The 22,232-nt window shown below is 37.9% G+C and overlaps 1 protein-coding gene across 1 annotated transcript; it reads left to right on the plus strand.

Moving 5' to 3' along the window:
* Positions 1–314: 314 nt before the first annotated feature.
* LOC131065325 (transcription termination factor MTEF1, chloroplastic) lies at positions 315–21,563 on the plus strand. The gene is made up of 2 exons (XM_057999816.2): positions 315–912; positions 20,750–21,563. The coding sequence occupies exons 1-2, from the start codon at positions 389–391 to the stop codon at positions 21,288–21,290; spliced, it is 1,065 nt and encodes a 354-aa protein (XP_057855799.2). The 5' UTR covers positions 315–388; the 3' UTR covers positions 21,291–21,563.
* Positions 21,564–22,232: the final 669 nt, after the last annotated feature.

A 22,232-nucleotide genomic window follows, 5' to 3' on the forward strand; every position in this document is an offset into this window, starting at 1 on the left:
ATCATATTATTCATGTAATGGAATATGATTATTTATATTCTTCAAGCTTTCATCTTTAACTCTTATTAACAAACAGTGTATATAAAAATTTATTATCAAAAAATGTATAAATTTAAATTATCATATAAATAATTATATAACACTAAAATATATTAAAATTGACCTTTAATTCCTATCGACGTTTCATGTGCTAGTAGTATTTGTTTTTGGTTGTAGTACTAGTAACACAATACTTTGGAATATACCTAGCAAAAGCTAGCTTTGGGTTTCATTTAACTTCAAATAAAATAATAAAAATATTCATAAAATAAATTGCTTTAAGCATAATACAGCTTGCTCGGCCTCCGCATTATCCTTTCTGCTTGCACCGAGGCATGAAATACCTAACATGGAAAACCTGTTTCTCTCCCCACCTCTTTCATTCAATGTGAATTGCCATATAGCGAAACCCCCATCTTCAAATTCTGTGCCATTCTCCTCCGCTAAATGGTCTGGTCGCCAATTCAAATCCATCGTATCCTACTCCATAAACAACAGGGATAGAGATAATGTCTCCATTCCTCCGCTTCTTAGTCGACCAGAATCAAAATTTCCCATATTACAGCAAGAGGAAACACAGAAAGGGGAAGAGAAGGAAGATGAAGGGCAATTGAAGGAGAAAATGTTATATCTGGAGAGCATTGGAGTGGATTCGTACAGATTAGTTGAGGAGAATAAACAGATCTCAACAACCAGTTTACAATCAATAGTGAGCGTGGTGAAGCTTCTGCAGAGCATGGGGATAGAGAAGAATGATATTGGTAGACTTGTGGGCATGTGTCCAGAGGCCTTGACTCTAACTTCCCGTCAGATTAGGGCCGTCTTTACGTTTCTTCTCAGGGAGGTCAAAGTTCAGTTACGTGATATAAAAAGGTATGATAGAGGTTAGTCTTTTTTAGTATTGCAGAATAAACATCTCGTTTGTATTTGGTACTCTAAAAACGATCGATGTGCTTGTGTTTACTGCCATGGACTGAGAGTTTCCATTCTTTGAAATTCGCCATGGATTTGAATCAGGGTTATTTATTCATTGCAATCTCTATGAATTAATCTTAAAGGTTGTTTCTTTGGTCTCAGTCAAGCCACATGTTAATTTCTTTTCCTTTTTGCATCCACAAGTATAGGAATGCTGTATTCATATCGTAAGTAAATAAATTGGGACATTTAGGGAATCCTGGAGTGTTGGACTTGGGGGAATCGGTTTTGGGTTTCCTTACCTACAAGTTTTTGACCCATATGGGAAATCTCAAAGTGTTAGACTCAGGGAATTGAATTTTGAGTCTGCCATAGCGCAGTTACGAGGTTCAATGCGTATGCTGATAGGGAGATTTCGAGAATATTTTATTAGAAAAAATATATCAATTAATTTTGTTGAGTAGGGTAACAAGTTCTATTTTTCTGAATGGGCATTTGAGATGGTGGTGGATAAAAGATTGAATGTAGGTAGAATCAAAGGGAGATAGAGACAGTGGAGAGGATGGTAAGATAATTTTGAGGTAGCGAGTGAATATATAAGAATAAGTGTAAATGAGTTCAGTTGTACAGAGACTCGTCTCTGACCCCTGGGATGCATTTCGGAGACCTGGTACGCATCTCGGAGACCGAGATGTCTCTTTGAGACGTGTCCCAGTACCGGAGACCTTGCCTCAGATGTATCCAATTGCAGGAGATTTTCAACTGCGGTCTCCGGAATACTCTTGCTGTCTCCCATGCAAAAGGCGCTGACTCCCCACACAAATAAAACAAAAACCTCTAAAAATTAAAAGTTAAATGCACCAGAAAGTTGGAAAATAAACACACCACAGAAGAGAAAACATAAGCCAATGCAAGGCCGAAGTTAACATGAGCTAACAAGACAACAAGTATTTGCCATTCAACTATTTGCAATTCGATGCAAAACTCAAAAGATATTCATATTTTTTATATTCTTGTTGTTGTTCTTTTAATTCCTTTATGTAGACTTTGCGGTATGCACAATGGGGATGAATTCTATTAGATCCTTGAGAGTCGAGAATTTTCCTATGATATACATTTTCTTTCTTCATTCTTGTGAGTATATCTATATTCATGTTCTTATATATAATCTATATTCACATTATCATATATATATAATCACATATAATAGCAAAAGGATTTGCAGTGTTGAAATATTCAACTCTTATATTTTGAAAAAATAGTTGTACCAATACCGGTACCAGTCTCTGGAGTCTCCAAGTACCCCCATCTCGGTGCAACCTTGAATAATAGTTAATATATGAAAAATGGTGCAAATAAGAGTGAAGAGATGTGAATAAGATCCTTCTTAACAAATTCCACAAAAATTAATCAATTATAAGTACATCAAAGTAAGTCCATTGTAGCAAGCAGCAAACATCATTAAAAAATAGGTGCAGCGGTTAAGCAAGGAAATATTAATGTATAAATCTGGAATACACAGTTCAAAGTCAGAAATGATAAGAACTAATATAATGGACTGTGGAAATTACATGACTTCAATGAAAACCCTTGTTCATTTTTAATTTTTTATATAATCTCCCGGAAACAAAAAAAAATGTAATGGTTCTCACCGAGCCTACTATTTATTAATATATAAATATGAAATATAAGCCTTTATTTATTTTTATATAATCCCCTGAAAAAATGTAATGGGATATTACAAATGTAAAGTTTTCAAGAAACACTGTATTTTTGAACACAAAAAATGTTTAGCCCACAATACAGAGCAAGGAGGGTCAGAGCCATCTTTTATTTTTCTTCATGATATATGTAATAAAATTTTAAAAATTTGCTCATAACATTCATGGCAATTACATGAACTCTTTACAATATGAGGGAAAACTATCTTGATTTATTTATTAAATGACAACTGTTTTGAGCAAACCAATCAAAACTATTATGGAGAGTTACAATGTGCTAAAGGTTATAAAATTATAATTAAAAAAAAAAAAATTGCTCCACCACATGACCATAAAAAAGAGCTTCAACTTTTCAAAAAATAACAGAAGGGTGTTACAGAAGCGTATTTTGAAAACTTGAGTTCACTTTCAATGTGATAAAATGTTATAACACACCAAAAAAAGGAAGTTTTAAATAGAAGTGGTCAGCTGACATCTGTTAATTTTAAGATCAGACTGATAACAGTAAGCAAAAAATAACAAATGAAACACACATAACACAGCAGTACCCTGGGAAAACCTCCCTCTTGGAGGTGAAAAACCCAGCAATTAATCTCAGATCTCTATTAGGCAAATCAGCATGAGTCTTTTACAAAACCACTTCAACACTTGAAGCACTCAGGTTAGGGTATATACAGCAATATCAGAACTTATCTGCAAGATATGAATGCTGATCAAGGACAGGAGATGTCTGCTGCAGGGTTCGCTTCCCTAAAATGAGGTTCGCTGTCAAATAGATGAAGTTTGCTGCCCTTTAGGGCAGTTCGCTGTCTCTCGAAACTTGTTCGCTGTCATTGCAAGATGGTTTGCTATTTTTGGAAGCAATTCGCTGATCACTGCTGAGTTCGCTGACCTTAGGAAGCAATTTGTTGGTCACTGCTGAATTCGCTGAGTGAGGATGAGTTAAATGTATGTATGATAGAATGGTTACGAATCAACTTGTATATATATGAGTCAATGCCACTTAATAGGCCTAAGGTCGGCCTTATTGATTTTGCGCCATGAAGGATCAGACCTAGAAGTTACATATAGGCCTTGTCTAATCACAATTACAAGTTACATATAGGTCCTGTTTGATGACAAGTTACATATGACGCCCAATTAGGGCCCGACTTACACAAAGTCAAATCGAATCAATAATAAACCTAAGCCTGACAGGCCACTTAATTGCCAAGAGTACTAGGTTGGCCCTAGAAGGGATCCGACCTAACTACAAACATCAACACTCCCTCTTAGCTAGGGAGGAGACCTTCTCAAGATCTGAGCCACATGGCCACTCATGAAAAAAATGCAAATGAACACAACCACCATGGCTACTCCTAGAGGGTGGGTCCATCATGATGTTCACCATAGCTACTCCCAGAGGGTGAATAAGCACAAGTGCTAGATAATGACATCCACCATACCCTCTTGCAGAGGGTGGATCCACCATGCCTACTCGCAGAGGGTAGAAGAGGGCTTTCACCTCAAACTTCTCCCAGAGAAGAGTGCATTACCATAATGCCTACTCAGAGGGTGGAAGTTCGCTTTCACCTCAAACTTCTCCCAGAGAAGAGTTCATTACCACCATGCCTACTCGTAGAGGGTGGTTCCACCATGTCTACTCGCAGAGGGCGGAACAAGGGCTTTCACCTCAAACTTCTCTCGTAGAGAAGAATGCATTAAAAAGGGATTGCACCTCGAACTTGTCCCTCACAGAGAACTCATTAACAAGGGATTGCACCTCGAACTTCTCTCTCATAGAGAAGAACTCATTACCAAGGGCTTTCACCTCAAATTTCTCCATCACAAAGAAAAATGCATTAACCAAATCTTCATGATGACGTGGCTCCCTCTGAAGCTGAAAAAAATGACGTTTCCTCCTTTTAGAACAAGAACCCTTTTGAGTTGACATTTGACCTTGGCTCCTCCTGAGGTGTCCCTATGTCAACTTCTGCAGAAGAAGCTAGAGGAGTAGACCTAGATTTGCACTCTCGAGCAATGTGACCATACTTGTCACACCTAAAACATTGAATGTGAGATAAGTCCTTTTTCGGAACAGGATCTGGACCTTTGTCACTATCCCTCTTTCTTCTTTTGCCTCTTTCCATAGAAGTGAGTAGCAAGGACTTGATTTTCCACATCATAATGATTTGCTCAATTCCTCTTGATATCAACCTTGACTCTTCTTGAATACAATCAGCACGAAGGCAATCAAATTTGGGAAATTTGGAATTTGGATCTCCCACTTATGCCTGGAAAAATGGCTCCCAAGAGTGAGGAAGGCCATTCAACACTAGCATGACAAGATCCTTGTCCACAACTTCATCTCCAATGGCGCTAAGCTGATCTCTCAATTCTGCAATCTTCATGAAGAAGGATATGGTTGATTCTCCCTTTGCCATCTTGACTTGGTGAAGTTGCTGTCTCAATGCAAGTGCTTTACTTGTGTTGTTGATTTCATACATCCCTTCCAATGTCTTGAACATATCTCTAGCTGAAGACATCTTGGAGATGATCAGGATCTTCTTGGCTTTGATTGCATTCTTCTTGAATTGGAGTTTCTCCCCTTGATCTTCAGGCTCAGGCTGATCTTTTCCTTCTACAAACTGAAGTAGATCATTCTCTTCAAGTGCAATAAGGACTCTAACCTTCCACGAGGTGAAGTTCAAAGCTCCGTCAAGTCTATCTTTGACCTTTAAACTGGTCACCATCTTCAATGCTGGGAATGGCGCGAAGAATGTGAAGTAGAAGCGCTGCTATCACAAAGTTTGATCACAACTGAATCAACCTTAGCTCTAATACCATGTTAATTTTAAGATCAGACTGATAACAGTAAGCAGGAAATAACAAATAAAACACACATAACACAGCAGTACCCTGGGAAAACCTCCCTCTTGGAGGTGAAAAACCCAACAATTAATCTCAGATCTCTATTAGGCAAATCAGCATGAGTCTTTTACAAAACCGCTTCAACACTTGAAGCACTCGGCTTAGGGTATATACAGCAATATCAGAACTTATCTGCAAGATATGAATGCTGATCAAGGACAGGAGATGTCTGCTGCAGGTTCGCTTCCCTTAAATGAGGTTCGCTGTCCAATAGATGAAGTTCGCTGCCCTTGAGGACAGTTCGCTGTCTCTAGAAACTTGTTCGCTGTCATTGCAAGATGGTTCCCTATCTTTGGAAGCAATTCGCTGATCACTGCTGAGTTCGCTGACCTTAGGAAGCAATTTGTCGGTCACTTCTGAATTCTCTGAGTGAGGATGAGTTAAACGTATGTATGATAGAATGGTTACGAATCAACTTGTATATATATGAGTCAATGCCACTTAATAGGCCTAACGTCGGCCTTATTGATTTTGCGCCATGAAGGATCAGACCTACAAGTTACATATAGGCCTTGTCTAATCACAATTACAAGTTACATATAGGTCCTGTTTAATGACAAGTTACATATGACACCCAATTAAGGCCTGACTTACACAAAGTCAAATTGAATCAATAATAAGCCTAAGGCCAACAAGCCACTTAATTGTCAAGAGTACTAAGTCAGCCCTAGAAGGGATCCGACCTAGCTACAAACATCAACAGCATCTAATTCTCTAACTACAAAACTCTGAGAAAAGAGCCTACCAGTTTGAAGTTTTTAAAAATCTATTGTCTCTATTGCCAGATTGAACTATTAGACATCTGCTGCAAAAGGCACAAGACAACAAAGTTGTAAGATTAATATGTGTTGATGGTGTTTTTATGCACTATAAAACTTTGAATAAAATACCAATGGCACTCTATCCTCTATTGATAAAAAGACTCTCAAATGCTGAAGATTGGCGAAGGATCACTTTAGATGACTCCAAGGTTCTTTATGTTAGGTCTTAACGTGTTGGATAGCTTCAACGGTATTGATGTGATTTGCTGACCTGTGAGGGGACTTACGTACTTTCTTGCTTCAACTCCATTAGTTATGACATTCTTCAAATGATGTCGCAATATTACTCTTTTCCTATCTCTACTGATTGTTGATAAAAAAGTGAAAAAGGAGTAGGGTTTAGGAACGCTATTCTAAACTAAGAGTGCAAGACAATGGTGATCTTAAGTGAGCTCAACTAAGCTTTGCTTCGACATCTTTGAACATCTTCACAACGCTAGTGCAATCTTTTAAGGAGTGCTTAAGGATTTTCAAATCACCAACTCAAACATAAACACCTTCAAAATGAAGCTTATCAATGATGAAATAGCAATTGAAGTTAAGTATAGGCTTAATGATTCTAGTTGACCACGCAAGGCGAGTATGCAATCAACACACTGCTAGTAGTATGGATAATGGAGCTTCACTTTCAATTAGACATGCATCTTTCTCTCATCTAAAACTTGAAAGCAAATTCTTTTCTAATTTTTTGTCTTTTTGAATAATAAGCTCTCACAAAAGACATGAAGAAACAAGCAAATGCTTCAAAATTGAATAAGTCACCAACACTTAAATGATTTTATTAATTCTGAAAACATCGAACAACAATTCTTCAAAGTCTTCTGATTAATCTCCTTCTCTCAAATCTAAATTATTTCCAATTTTCTAATGGTGCAAATGAAATGAGCTTGGGCTTATATAGAGCTCCTTATTACAATGGATGGCCAAGATTAAAACAGAATCAAGGGCCAAGATCTTGCCACCTAAACCCTAATTAGGGTCTGTTATTACAAAATACCTAATTAGTGCAAAGCATTAAATGTCTAACAAATGGGAATGTGACATCCATTTGGTACAAAATACGAGGAAAAATCTTCCAATAGGAAAATTAATGCCACATAGGATCATAACAAACTATCTTCTAGAATCAAGTTTCCCTTATCCTTTTCTTTTTTTGCAAATTCAATGAATCTGGACGTTACTGATTCTATCTCTGTAATAAGTGCTGTTGGTAGATTCTCTAATTGATGGTCCAAGTAGCTGATCTCACTGATGCTGGTAGCAAAGATAGTATACCATTCAGGTCTAAGATCTTTCGTCTTTCTAGCAAGGCAAACGAAAGGATGGAGTCTAGTTGCTGCTTTAAAGGTGGCTTAAAGAAGATAGCTCTTACTTTCTCCATCAACTCCTCAAGTACAATATAAACTCCTTCAAATTTCTTTTCTTCAAGAATAATCTCCGCTACTTCTAGGATCTTGTCATGTATAGCGTTGATAACTTGATCTACCTGTGTACACCCAACATTCATGACTTCAAATATGAGTCTCCTTGGGCGAAGCAAGTTATACCACATCTGAAAATTAGGTGACTGTACCTCTTCAAGTACTGCTTCATCTATCAATGTTTGCTTTGGTGTAGCAATCATCACTTGCAATATGGGAATGGTGAAATCTCTTGTGTAAATAGAATCATCATGTGCTACCTTGAGTTGGTGCATCCTTTCGATCATTCCCATCGCTTTGTCAAATATTCTTACCAATTCTCTAATGAATGCCTTCGCCTTCTTGTATGTCTTGGTGATCCATGTTTCCATCAATTGCGTTGATGCCTTTATCCTCTCAAAATCTTCAACTGTATCAAGAGGTGGTAGCAAAGAAGCTGCTGGATTACGTTCCCTCAATGGAACCTTGAGTTGCTTGAGGTGATCTCTCAATATGCTATTCTCTTTCTCTAATTTGTTGTTCTTCTCAACTTCTAGGTTGAGCACGTCATTAACTGTCTTAACTGTATCATTCATATCCTCTAATGCTTGATTAGTGGTGGGAGGACCTGGATTGATGGTCTGCACTTCATACTCTTCTGCTGCGATTTCATCTTCTGGTTTGTCAACTTTTGGAATGGCAACCTGTATGACTCTGGATCCTTCTTCATTTCTTGTCATCTTTGACATCCTAATAGCGTTCCTTACTTCATGTTCTTCACTCCTATCCAAGTAGCTTCCTAGATCAAATGGATCTTGCTCTTCTACGATTACCTTCTTTGATAATCTTTCTCTCAGCCAAATAGGTATAGTTGATCGTTCGTCTTCAACCTGCATCTCTTTCATTTGTTGTTCTTCTTGCGAAGGAGATGTCACTTCTTGCTCATCATCATCTTCATTGTTCACATATGTGTCACTGCCTGCTTTGTCATTGATGCTACTTTGTCTTGTACAACCTGTTGTTTCCCTTTATCCATGACTACCTGATTTGTTTCCATCTGATGCATGGATGAAGTACTAGAAGAAGGTTGTGGTGCTGAGCTTGACTTATGCTTCTTCTTTGGTTGCTCCTTTGCATCAATCTTCTTTTGCCTAGACTCTTTGGAATGAGATGATTGAGCTGCATTTTGATTTTGATTTTCATCTTCTGTATCATCATCAGTTGATTCCTCCTTTTCCATCATTTGAAATGTCGGTTGTATGCCACCTTTCTGCAACATACATTTTTGCCCTTCCACCCATCGCTTGGTATTGAGTAATAATGACCTCATGAGTTCCCTTAATCAGTGACTTCAATTTCCATCCAATTGACCTTTATTTCCTTGTTTTTTCTCCTTTGCATAGGATGGCAAGAGGTGTATTTCACTTCCTTGTGCTTGATCAGGAAGATCGAAGACCGTAGTGGCTTTGATAACTTCAACAGATAGTAGTGAATGCATCCTCACTCTTATTTCGGAATTATCTGGTGCATTCAGAAAATGATCTTCTAGCTGCGAGCGATGTGCGTGCTTCTTTCCACTTGTCTTTTGGATATTGCTGTAGGGATCAAAGTTGTCCCTCAAAATGTAGGGTTGAAGGTGGAACTTCATCAATTCTTCATCTATCTTCTCTGCTGCTTGCAAGGATGTGCACACTTCTAGAGAGTTTCCCAATGTGAGGAAAAGGGATCTTTCATCTTGTTCTTTTGCACTTTGTCATACCTCATCAATTGTCTGACCAGTTCGAGCAATACCAACTTATTTGTAGGATACCTTGGTAGCATGAGAGGTGGGCACAAACAACCTTGAACTCTTATATAGGTGAATTTAAGGAACTATATGAACCATGCGCTAAACTTCTTAATCAATGTTTGCATGTCTTGAGATAGCCTTTGATGAACACCGCCCTGCAAAGTCCTTGTGATGTGCATAGTGAATGCGTCATTCGCTCTCTTGTAGTGCGTCCGACTGAGGTAATCACATGCTCTGAACTGCTCTAGGTGAGTGCCAATTGGTCCTCTGTACATGAGTCCTACGTATTGATAAGCCCAAGCAAGTGAATATATGATGTATGAACCCATGTAGAACGTCTTTGTGTTCTCATGCTTTCTAAGTTGTGAATCAATGTTGTTAACAAATGATCTTCGCCCAATCGATTCTTTTTTTTTCCCAGTGACACAATGTCCATGAAGTAGAACATCCAAGGTTCAAATTGAAAGCCTTGTGGGATCTCGAAAATTCGACTATGGAGTGTGAGCAAATCGCCAAATTCTTCCTTGAAGTCGATCCTGTGGAGCTTTGGGAGCTAGGATACGCCTTGCCTGCTTTTTGATAACCAATACTTGTTGACTATCCCAAGATATTTATTTGGATTGTTGTCGTAGATTGCCATTGCGCTATTACGGCTCTGGTATATCATGTTTGTGAATTGAGGTATGTGAAATGCTTCATGAATTGCTTCCTCAGAGAGATAAGCCACTATCTCTCTCCCATCTGGTGTAGTAATCACTCTTCTTTCAGGATCATAATGTCTTGCGCACTCGATGATGAGCTCGTTGCACTGCACTACTAAAGGGAAGCTGGCTGCGTTGACGATGCCACTTTCAATCATTGCTCTCGTGGGTCCTGTTGGCTTGGTGGTGTAAAGCATGCCTTGAAATTTCTTCATGTCAATGTGTCCAAGGTTGGTGTCACCTACATTGCCCCAATATGACGTGATCTTTGACTTGACAATGACATTCTTCGATTCCTCCTTAATAAACACTTGTTGCGATCCTGCCATTATACACCTGCGAGAATTGGCTAAGTTAGTGTCACGTAATGGCATGTAGTTGCAAATATGTAATCGATTACTAAAGTCAAAAGCGATAATTAACCTAAGAATCTAAGCTAAAACCCTTAGTTTGCAAATCTGACCCCAATTGAGCAATATCACCCTGATGAAATGAAGATGAATATGAAACCCTCATAACAAAACTAAATCTATGCTAACATAGGGTTTGATCTATCTCAGATCTGAGATGTGAGTCACCTATCAAATTGATCAAAGTATGGAAACTTCAATATTTGCTTGCTTGTTGCTTTCAAACCTTCAAAACTTGGCCAATGAGACGACTTATACCTGGTATGTCACTGTCAAAGTAATAATAATCAGATTAACGCAGTGACATCAGCAAGTAACAATATCACCTAAGGAAATTGTGTTGAAACAAAATAGTTATATGTCACTGATGCATTACCAAATTAAAATGCACAAAATCGTTACTGAACTTGGATAATAACTGATACAATTCATGTCTCAGACCTGAACTTTAGATTGCCACCTTGGAAGTTACTGGCTATCAAGACATAAATTTTAGATAATAATTCAGGACCAAGGCTTTCACAATTGAATTCATTGTGCGATTTATGAGCACGAAGCCTTCGAATATGCATTGCTGAATATAATTGTCAGTCGGTGGTCAAAATATGACCGCAGTGAGAGCGCAGTACCTGTCCTAAGGGGATCAGTTATGATGGTCTAATTACTCAGTGAGATCGCCGTGTATGCTGTGAAGGTATCCAATCATGAATCACAGGCTTTTGACACTGTTTGAACACTCAAAATTCAAATCACATGAGTATTGAAATGTCGCCCCTTTACCACAGGCGTGATATGAATCCCTTATGATGCGAGCTGAATTTGCTCATGAAGATGAACTCACTGTTGATGGTCAGCTGGAGCAAGATCGCTATCAGGTAGGTGCAAATTGCTGATCACAGTGAATGTTGTCCCTTAACAATCACATGAGCCCCAAAAATCGCTATTGAGAAAATCGGAGTGCATATAAAAAGCCAATTTGATCAAATGGAATGATCAAATTGAAAGGTATAATCGCTTAAAAGGAGCCGATACTTCATCACTGGCGCTTAGTGATTTCATTGAGTGCTTAGATGCAAATTGTAAATAACAGTGCGATTTGTGCCACATACGAAGCATCACGCATTGAATGCATTGCATCGATTATTACCTTCATCGAATGCCTTGGGTAGATACGCCAACACTTATCAAATAACATCCTTGATGCAAATTAGGGAGGCTTCTATTTTCAGTATTCGAGGTATTGAATGCGGCCACCAATTATTTTTGTTGTTCCAAATGCCTATCGCTTACTCAGCGATCCATTATTAAATATAAACTCACCATTGGCACCCGTGTTCCAGCTTTGTATTTCAGGTCATATCTGATTTATGAAAGCTGAAGGCCCATTATTAAATGCAATCTAAGGGTGCCTTATGTAAAGCCTCGAGTTTTGCAATTCGAGCTTAGTTTGTGGATTCAACTTTGTGCTATCATTGCTATTGTTGTGACTTTTTCACACATCGCCCCATTGCAAATGGGGACCCCCACTTTTCGCTTTTTAGAGTAGAAGTTTTGTCTAGTTTCCTAGTGTTTGCCTTTGCTTATGAGAGGGTTTTTGAATTTTGAATAGGATCATGTGTTTAAAATGTCAAAATGTAGAGTGATCCTCAGTTTTGCCTAAGTCTAGGGGTTGCCTTAGGGTTTTGATTTATTCTTGCTAAGTGTTGAGTTTTAATTTTGCTTTGACATTTGAGCGTAAATGCATCTAAGTGTGTATAAGTCGGTGATATTTTTGTGCCTAGGCATCAAGAGGCCCTTTAGGAGTTGTTTTCTTGCTCCTAGGAAGTTATTCGAGTTGATTTTGCACTTTATCCCGATAGGTTTCCTTTGTTTCACTCAAATTTTTGATGAATTTGCCTAAGTCTAGATGCGTTTTATTGAAATTTGAAGTTTCCTAGTGGTTACGAGTGGAAAAATCATCATATTCCAGTTGAAAATCCATATTCTAAGGGTCAAAAGGTCAAAATTCCACACTAGAGGTGCTTTTCCCCTCATATTCTTGACTACCAATGGTTTTTCCCACTCAAAATCCAAATTGGACACATGACCCATTTTTCCACCATTGAGAATCCATACTAGGGTCGATTTTCCACCAGGATAATTAAATTTTGTCCAAGTGTTGGGAATTTTCCTGACTACATTCGAATTTCCCCTGGGGAGTGTGGATGAAGTTGTGGATGACTTAAGTGAGGATTCTTGATGACTATCGATTTTCCACTAGGACTTTTGTGACGAGATTTCATGGATTTTAATGCGGATAGTGATTCCAGACTTTAGGCGAATTTCCACAGGTGATGATTTTGACAATTTTGAGTCCCGATAACTGTCCAGATAGGGGTCGATTTTCCCCTAGAGGCAAATTTGTGCAAGTTTGATGAAATTTTGTCGGGATTTTTATCCCAACATGGGGCGAATTTCCTCCAAGAGCATTTTAATGCTTTTTAATGAGTTTTTATTGGGATTTTTATCCCAACATGGAGCGATTTTCTCCCAAGGGTTAATTTTGATCTAAATTTTGGAATATTTTAAATAAATTCACCCCAAATTTAATTGTTTTTACAAGTGTTGACGATTATTTAAAAATTAAAAACAATTATTTAATGACTTACAATTTAAAAAAAATTAAAAAAACAATTTTTCCCAGGCAAGTTGATTTTCCCACAAGTGTAAAAGAGCAAAAGGTTTATCCCACATTGCTTGTGTGGTGAGAACTCAAGGTGAAAACATTTTTAAAGAGAGGTGACCAGCATTAAAATATCATTATATTTGCTGAGTGTGATTGCTAAGTTGCTGATTTGGGTGATTTTCTCCAGCTGGGCGATTTTGGTGAAGTGTCTACTTGACACATTTGGAGCTGAAAGTTAGTTTTGTTGTTCATTTTCTGCCTATTCCCAATTGGGCAATATTTCTTGGCAGCCATTGGAGGAAGTTTGTGAGAGTAATTTTCAGATTTGGGAGGTGGCACCATGGCTGAAGTTGGGCTTTTTGTTGTTCACCTAAACTGGTTTACCCAAGTACACTTGCAATTGATCTATGAAATAGCCAATTTCAATCTATGAAAACTTCAGGGCTTGGACAACATAACAAGGATATGAATCCTTCTACTCTTCTGGCTTTGCAAAACCTAGGCGGGTATACCTTTGATGCTTAAAATTAAACCCATTACACACAAGACAGCATCAACAAAAGCAAATGAATCTCAAAAGGTTCCACTTATCTCATGTTCAAACTTGTTGAGTTGTAAGTGCAGATCTAGCCCATCTACAGTACCCTCCTTGTTTTTGCAATCTATGGAACACATCAGGACTTGGACAACATAACATAGGACCCTAATTGATCCTCCTGCACTTCAGGTTCTACTAGACCTAGGGGGGGGACACCTTTTTGATGCATTAAATACAACCAGTTACAGACATATGGCAGCATCAAACAATAAGATAGAACACAAACAATCATAACAATCTCCTAGAGATGACAAATTCTAGCCTCCTTGAGGATTCAATTTGTAACAATGAAATATAGGCCTAGAGACAATCTTGTGTGAAATATATTCATGCCTAACATAAGTAAAACCTGAAACTAAAAAACAATTCGCAATACTGCAATGTAACCTTATACCCTGAAAAAAGACCAAAGAGTTTTACAGACTTGGAAAAGAAATTCAGAAACTGGAAACCAAGAAATCTGGAAAAGAAATTCAGAAACTGGAAACCAAGAAATCTGGAGCATTTCTCTCAGAATTCTGGAACCCTTACAATTGAGAAGAAAATGGGAATATGAAGGAGGGGGAAAAGACCAGAATGCATCAGAACATGCCATGTGTCTTCTTTCCCTAACTGAAAAAATATCTCCTTTGCGATTTTATTTGGGAGGCTGATTCCTCCATATCTTGATGAATTTTGGTGATATTTTTGAGTGTTAAGGGGCTGCCATTATTTTCAGACCTTGCTGGGCGCCATTGTTGGGAGTGATTTGATCTCCATTGTTGGCTGAGAGCACATTTTTAGAATTATTCTTCATTGCCCAGCTCATCCACACTAAGGCGATTTTGGTTAAAGGCTGTTTGGAGGAGTTTTTAGTGCATTTTCAAGGGCTGCCATTGTTGTTACAGTCTGAAACTCCATGGTTGCAGGTTGTCTTCAGATTGATTTTCATTTCTAGCCACTTGCCAACTTGGAAAATTTTACTTGGGCGTCATTTCTTATGAGTTTTTTGGGCTTATGGTGGAGCTTCCATTGCTGATCTAAATCTGAAACTTCACTTTCAGATTTGTCTTCAGATTTAGATATTTTTTACCAGCCCTTTGTTTGTGCCCAGATTTGACAAACTTCACTTTGGGAAGGTGAAATTCATCAAATACAGGTGTTTCCTATGACTGCGACAAGTTTAAATGATTGATTTATTGAAGTTGCAGGTTGTCTTCAGACATTGGGTAGCCATTGTTGGACCTTGGAAGGGTGTCTTGAGACTTTAAGAACTAAAAATCAGACTTTTCCACACCCTTTTCCAAGCATTTTCAGAATTGTGGTATACTTTCGGGCACCATTTTTGACATTTTTCCGAGTATACCAGGTTGTCTTCAGACTGAAACTTCATTTCCAGCCACATAGTTGTGCCCAGATGTGACCATTTTTGAGTTTTGAAGGTCAAAATAATTCAAATGCAAGCAGGTCACATGGCTGTGACCACTTCCAGCCATTGATATTCATCATTTTCAGAGTGTCTTCAGACTTTTTGGAGCCATTTTCAGACTTTCAGAGGGTGTATTCAGACTTGAGAATCAAAAAATCAGACTTCAATACACCATTTTTGAGTATTTTCAGGCATTGGAGGGCGTATTCAGACTTTGTCCTCAGAAAATCAGACTTTTATCACAACTTTGATATAAAAAATCAGTCACTTTTTGAGTGTTTTCAGACCTCCAAGTGATATTTCCAAACCTGGACATTCATTTTTAGGCTCCAAATACTTGATTTTCTGAGTTAACATGGGTGTCTTCAGACTTAGCAATTATGATCAGACTTATCCTAAGTCTGAAAATTGGTTTTTCTTAAGGAAAATCTTCCAGATTTCAATCCGGACTTCCATATTTTTCAGAATTGGTGCTACAATTTTCTAAGACTACCTATCACATGTTGGGACAAATGTTAGGAACAAAGTCCCTATGAGGTTCTAATTTCCACTCAACACATGATGTTCAAGGACAGTGAGTTTGGATGAGGGTCAGATTTCCACTTGAGTACGAAATTACAAATGAAGGAAGTTGTCCTGATAGACATCAAATTTCCACCAAGTGAAGAATGGGCAAGGATAATGTGGATGGTTTCGGGGAATGATCAGTCCATATGCGGATGGATTTCCCACCAAGGTTGAAATCAAGTTTATCACATGGGTGTTTGATTCAATGCTTGTTTGTTTTGCAGGACTGTTACAAGGAAAGGAAGCACGATCAAGGCTTGAGGTGAAGGAGGATGCACGCAATGCGGATAAGGAAGATTGATACTTCAAAGATTGGATGAGGATTTCTGGACAGAGATTCCAGAAGGTGAAGATGAGGACTAGATCAATCATGAAGAAGACTTCACCCTATGAAGGAAAGCAAGTTCAAGACATGAGCACAAAGGATTCCACATTATGAAATTCGGAACTACATCAAGGAATTCCAATATCAAAGTGCGTCAAGGAAATATTTCAGGATTCCAAGATTGGGAAATTTTCCAAACATAAGGAGGGAACAGTTCATGGAATTCCTTAACATAAGGATGGAATGCAAAGTATCATAAGGGATTCCAAACATTGTGAAGATGAAGAATGTACAAGGCAAATTGATTAAGTGTTCAAGGCAAGCTGAGGTGGCATCCTAGTCACCATCCGTTCAATCAAAGGGTACCAAGTCAACATTCATTCAAGGAGGGAATAGGTGACACATGTTGCTACATCTAATATTATTTATCTTACCTACCCTCGTTTCTTATTGGCCAATGTAATGGTGGTTGTACAAACCCTAATTAGGGTTTTATCTTGTAATCTTGGCCATTGATCTTGAATCAATCTGAGCCATTCATTTCTTTTGAGGCTCGATATAAACCTCATTGTCTCTCATTTGTAAGAGAGTTTTTGTAGAATTGTTGGTATATGCTGCAACTATTTGAATCTAAATCATTGTTCAATTGTTGGTGATTTGGCTCTTTAAATGTTGTCTTTGCATGCATGGTTCTCAATTCCTCCAAGTTAGATTAGAATTTGTTTTCATGTTTATTAGATTGAGTGAAAGATTTGTTGAATATATTTGTGTGGAACCCTTAATCCATACCACTAGCCTCTTGCCGTTGGTAAGTGTGCCTTGTGTGGTCAACTGGAAATTTGAGTAAGCTTAACTTCAATTATTACGTGTCCCTTGACAAGTGTCAACTTGGACGGTGTCAACATTTGATGGTAATAGTCTGAAAATCCATAAGTATACCTTAGACGATTGCACTAAGCTTGTGTCAATACCTGTTTGTGAGACCTTGCCTAGTTTGATTCCACAAAATTTGTTCATCATTTCCTACATTCCTAGGCTTAGAATAGATTTCTTGAACCCTATTCCTTTTGCCCCTTTTTTAGTAAGAATTAAGTTCAGAGCTTCATTGCTAAATCCTAAGTCATCGTCATACCTATCCCGATCCATGATAAAATTGAGCATTCATGTACAACGTAAGTCCCCTTGTGATTCCAGCATTATCACATCAAACCACTGAACTTATCCACAAGTCAAGACCTGACATTTCGTAACCTTGGAGTTGTCTCATTTGATCGCGAAGCATAGCATATGAGAGACTTTGTTCAAGAGAGGATAAGATATCTTGGTATTTTATTCTGTGTTCGCATGTGCATAAAAAACACATCAACAGTACCACATTCATTTAATACTACTTGGTCAGCCTTTAGTGAGTCCACATCGAATCTTGCACTTTAAACTCCTAATCACCATCTTAAAATAGTGTGAAACTTTGATTGCAACAATGCTGGCCAATCATCATTTAATGTTGCTTAGTCAATCGCAACTCTTGCATCGATCATAGCGTTGAATTTCATCGTGTATAGAATGCTTTAGCTTGTATCACTGTATCTCTCGTTTGTTCATTGCTCCAATTCAATAACTTGCATCGTGTACCATTCCAATGCCTTGATCACATTGTCAAACACCTTCCCTTAGTCCTTCGAATTGCCAAGTGTATCATCGCTACGAAGTTGGCCACCTTCATTAAATGTCCTTCAATCAATCATTGTTGAGCTTCATCGAACCTAAACACAAAATGTGTTCCATTAATGTTTCTTCATCCTCTCCTATGTTGATTGTGACGTGTTCTATGTTGATTGTGATGTGAAGGATACGTGGCGCAATGCCAGTGTGGCAATAACTCTTGTAAAGTGCACACAAGGCATTATCGTTTCTTGACTCATCGCGTTGCATTGTGACTCACATTGTGCGTGGCCTCATTGCATGATGCCCATACCTCTTATGCTTCTTTGTTCTACGTTCGCCGTGTTACTTCTTCATTGATTGATCAAGGCTGCAATGCGTGATGTGTGCGAGTAAGGCATGAGAAGCACAACGCTATCGCGTAGGCGCAAAGGCTTTCCATGACGTATGTAAAAATCAGTGATATGCGCGAGAGCTTCGCATGACAAGTGCGAAAGTGACGCATGAAGGCAACGCACGAAAGCGATGCGTGACGAACTTGAAAGCTAAATGCGACGTGTTTTCAATGCCTTAGTCAAAATTTTGAGATTTTGAGATTTTTAATTTTTTAATTTTTTTGGATTTTTTTTGAATTTTTAATTTTTTTGGATTTTTTTGAATTTTAAGACACTAACTTTATAAACTAAGACACCCTATTCTATGCTATGCTAAACTATGACACTCAAACTAACAATTTTTACAAAGCAAAGAGGGGTCTCATTTGCAATGGGGCAATGTGTGATTTGGTCACAACAATATGCACACACAATCTTATGCATCAGGAAATCCTGAAAGCAAACAATAACAATGGAAAAGATTAGATTTAAAGAAGTAAACACGGGTTTGCTAATGGCCTTAACGAGATGTTGTTTATGCTATTTGATGTTTGAGGGGATACAAACTGTTGGAGAAAGTCATCTGTGAAGACATGGTGGAGTCGAGTTTTGGTAGTCCGCTCTGCCTAGGCACACAGCCAATTCAGATTTTGTGATGTAGGGGATGATATTCTGCAGCACAAACACTGTGGTGACAATAATGGAGTTGGTAAGGAATGAAGAAATACAAGTCCAAGCTTAGGCGTAGTTGGAGGCAGTGGTATAGCAGGATATATGCGTGTGGGATGTTGCAAAGCTTTCTTACCTGCAGGCGATGGTGAAATAGAGTTTGCAAATGCATAGCTGAACATGAAAGCTTGAGGTTCAAGATATTTATAACTAAGCCTGGATACTTTTCAAAAACTAGACGATCAATACCAAGCGGTGTAAACAAATCAAGGGCTTTTATCCTTGTCAAGTGTCCAATCCTGCATAGATGCTAAGAAAGTGAGCATAAATTCATGTGTGACATCAAATCATAGGCAGTAAATATCTGATATTTGATCACATTTCTTGACAGACATGGAAGGTGTAGATTCATTTTCCCGGGAGTGCACTGGAGACATTTCTTAAATTATTTCTTCTGGTTGTCGTAACTCATTTTCCAGCAGAGTGAGTTCTTAAATGAAGAAATATATTTTTTAATTTCATGGTTGTTAACAGCCTAAGCAGTATAATGCTTGCTTACCTGCCATCAAACTAAAAGGCAGCATTATATATTTACGCCCAGCACTATGATAGCTGTGTTCGTGAACTGTGAATAACAAATTACAGGTTAGGCAGAGTTTAAAGTTGGTATTGGCATTATTGGGAGAATGTAGCCCGCAATTTTTATTATTGATCAGGCAGGCTGTAAGTAATACCTCGAACAAAGTGAAACCATAATTGAAAACCACTTTATTCTTTTGGAAACCTGAACAAAATAATCTGCACCTTACACTGGCAACTGTGAAACAAAAACCAGCGCGAGACATTTTTTAGGCTCTTAAGTTTGAACTGCAAGCATGAATGCTTGCTAATAAGAAACCAATTAGCATAAATGCTTACTAATAAGAAACCGATTAGCTCATTTTGGACTCACCAAGTGCTGGACTTATAGATGTGAGCTTGGGTTTTGTAGATTTTTTTTTTATCTCAGGCATTGCTGAAATTTGAAGTTGGGAAATTGAACTTTGGTTACTTATTCTTTTGGTTCTCTTCAAGTGACTCTTTCCGACCATCGTTATGGTTGAAAATAGGAATTGTATTTGGCTCTCACTTGCACATAATTTTATAATTTTCTTGTTTGAGGCTTCCCCAATCATTTGTCTTGTGAAAGTACAAGTTCAAAAATAGGATTATTTTGATCGGCCCCTTGCTTTTGACTTGGGGAATTGAACTTGTATATTGTGTACCCACAAGATTATAATCTGGCTCATTTCTCCCTTAACGGACTAGGGAGTCAAACTTGGTTCCTGTTTTGTACAAGTGAACCTACAAACCAAATGCCCTTTTGCCTCAGGGTGCCAGATGCCAATTTAGTGTATGAGACTCTCAATTGTGAATATGCACAAGGTAATTTATAATGAGATGAATCAACACACCTTAAAAAAGACAGTTGTGAAAGTTACATGCTTACCTGTGCATTTTTTTTTGAAATTCCATAAAGAGGCTAAAAATACTCATATAAGGGACAGTATATATGAACTTTATGCTCTGTAGAATGAATCTACACCTTATATGGCCCTGTTATTTGAGCCACTAATGAATTTTCATTTTTAATACAATACAGAAGCTAGGTACAGTATAATAACTAAAGATATCCAACTTAAAAATGGGAAATAAGTTAAATATTTTATATATTGTTCAAAATTCGTACCTCTGGGTTTTGATCTCATGACCAAGTTTGTGATTACACCATGCAGGGTTATTTTCAGGCGCCCACGGTTACTGGCCTGCAGTGTCAAGGAGCAGCTCCGCCCCACTTTGTATTTCTTGCAAAGACTGGGAATAGTTCATGTGGATAAGTACTCCTTTCTTTTGTCCTGCAGTGTTGAGGACAAATTTATACCTCGTTTAGATTTTATTCAAAGCTTGGGATTATCCTATGATGATGCAGTCAGTATGTTTGTGCGGTTTCCTGTGATGTTCAACTACAGTATTGATAACAATTTAAAACTGAAATATGATTACTTGGTGGAGGACATGGGTAAGAATATTGATGATTTGAAGGAGTTTCCTCAGTATTTTGCTTACAGTTTAGAGAAGAGGATAAAACCTAGGCACAGGTTTCTATTAGAAAATGATGTTGAGCTTCCTTTGTCCGTTATGCTGAGAGCAAGTGACACAATTTTTTATCAGAGGGTGAAGGAATTGCAAGGTGGGTCTTTACAGACTGATGATTATAATCTTTTAGATCCATTGTATTTGTATAAAAAAAGCCTCCGGTTTAAGCAATCTATCTAATGCTTCGACAATGGGGTGTGTTTTTGGTTGCAAGTAAATTTAATCCTCTTAATTCTAGCTTTATATTGTTTGAGGACAGAAGAAACTCTGTGTTAAGCAACCTGACCTATGATATCCTAGGAGAAACAAAGCTATCAGTAACTTCAGAAGCCATTTGGATTGACACACTGTTAGCACAGAACTTACACTCTGTATTTTGGTTGGTGTTGCTTTCTGTTCTGTCTTGTTGTTTTCTAGAGTTGCAAAATTTGATGGGTTACTTATTATTTCATATCTCCCACTGTGGTTAGCTGGTCTTGGGTACTTCTCTTGGATAGCGGCCTTATTTACAATTTAAATACCCTCTTGGAGTTTATTTTCTTATCTGATCTGCCATTCATGGCTGTTGTTTGGTTTGGAAACTTTATTATCTGAGTTTAATGGGGCTTTTGTTTGTTGTGGTCATTACTCTGATGTCTCTTTTGATTGTTGATTTGAGTGACTAGACTCTGGCCTGGTTGTTTTGAGTTCTAGGTCACTGTTGAGACCGTCCTTGTTGTTCTTGCTATTTTGGTGGAGTAGGTTGTTGGAATTTGCTACAATCCTGGAAGATTACCCCTTCTAATGAGCGTGAACAGCTTGTTTCTAAAGTTTCCGTGTGTTCTTAGTTTATCGTTATACTAGGACTGAACTGGAGGACTATAAAGCATCAGTTATAACTTATATTAGTTTATTGGTACGATCAGATTGCAATCTTATCTAATAAGATAGTATGAACTGCCCTAGGGGTTTAGGTTGTAACTTAGATTGTAATGCTATGTCTAGTCAGACGACGCTTTGGGGAAGCAGTTATTCAGCCATCAGGATGCACCATGGCATTCATGATTGGATGTTTCATAACTGAAGTTTCTTAAATCATTTACTAATTACTATTATCAAATGTGATTTGATGGAGTGATTTAT

Source organism: Cryptomeria japonica, chromosome 4, assembly GCF_030272615.1.
Source record: "Cryptomeria japonica chromosome 4, Sugi_1.0, whole genome shotgun sequence".
NCBI lineage: Eukaryota > Viridiplantae > Streptophyta > Pinopsida > Cupressales > Cupressaceae > Cryptomeria > Cryptomeria japonica.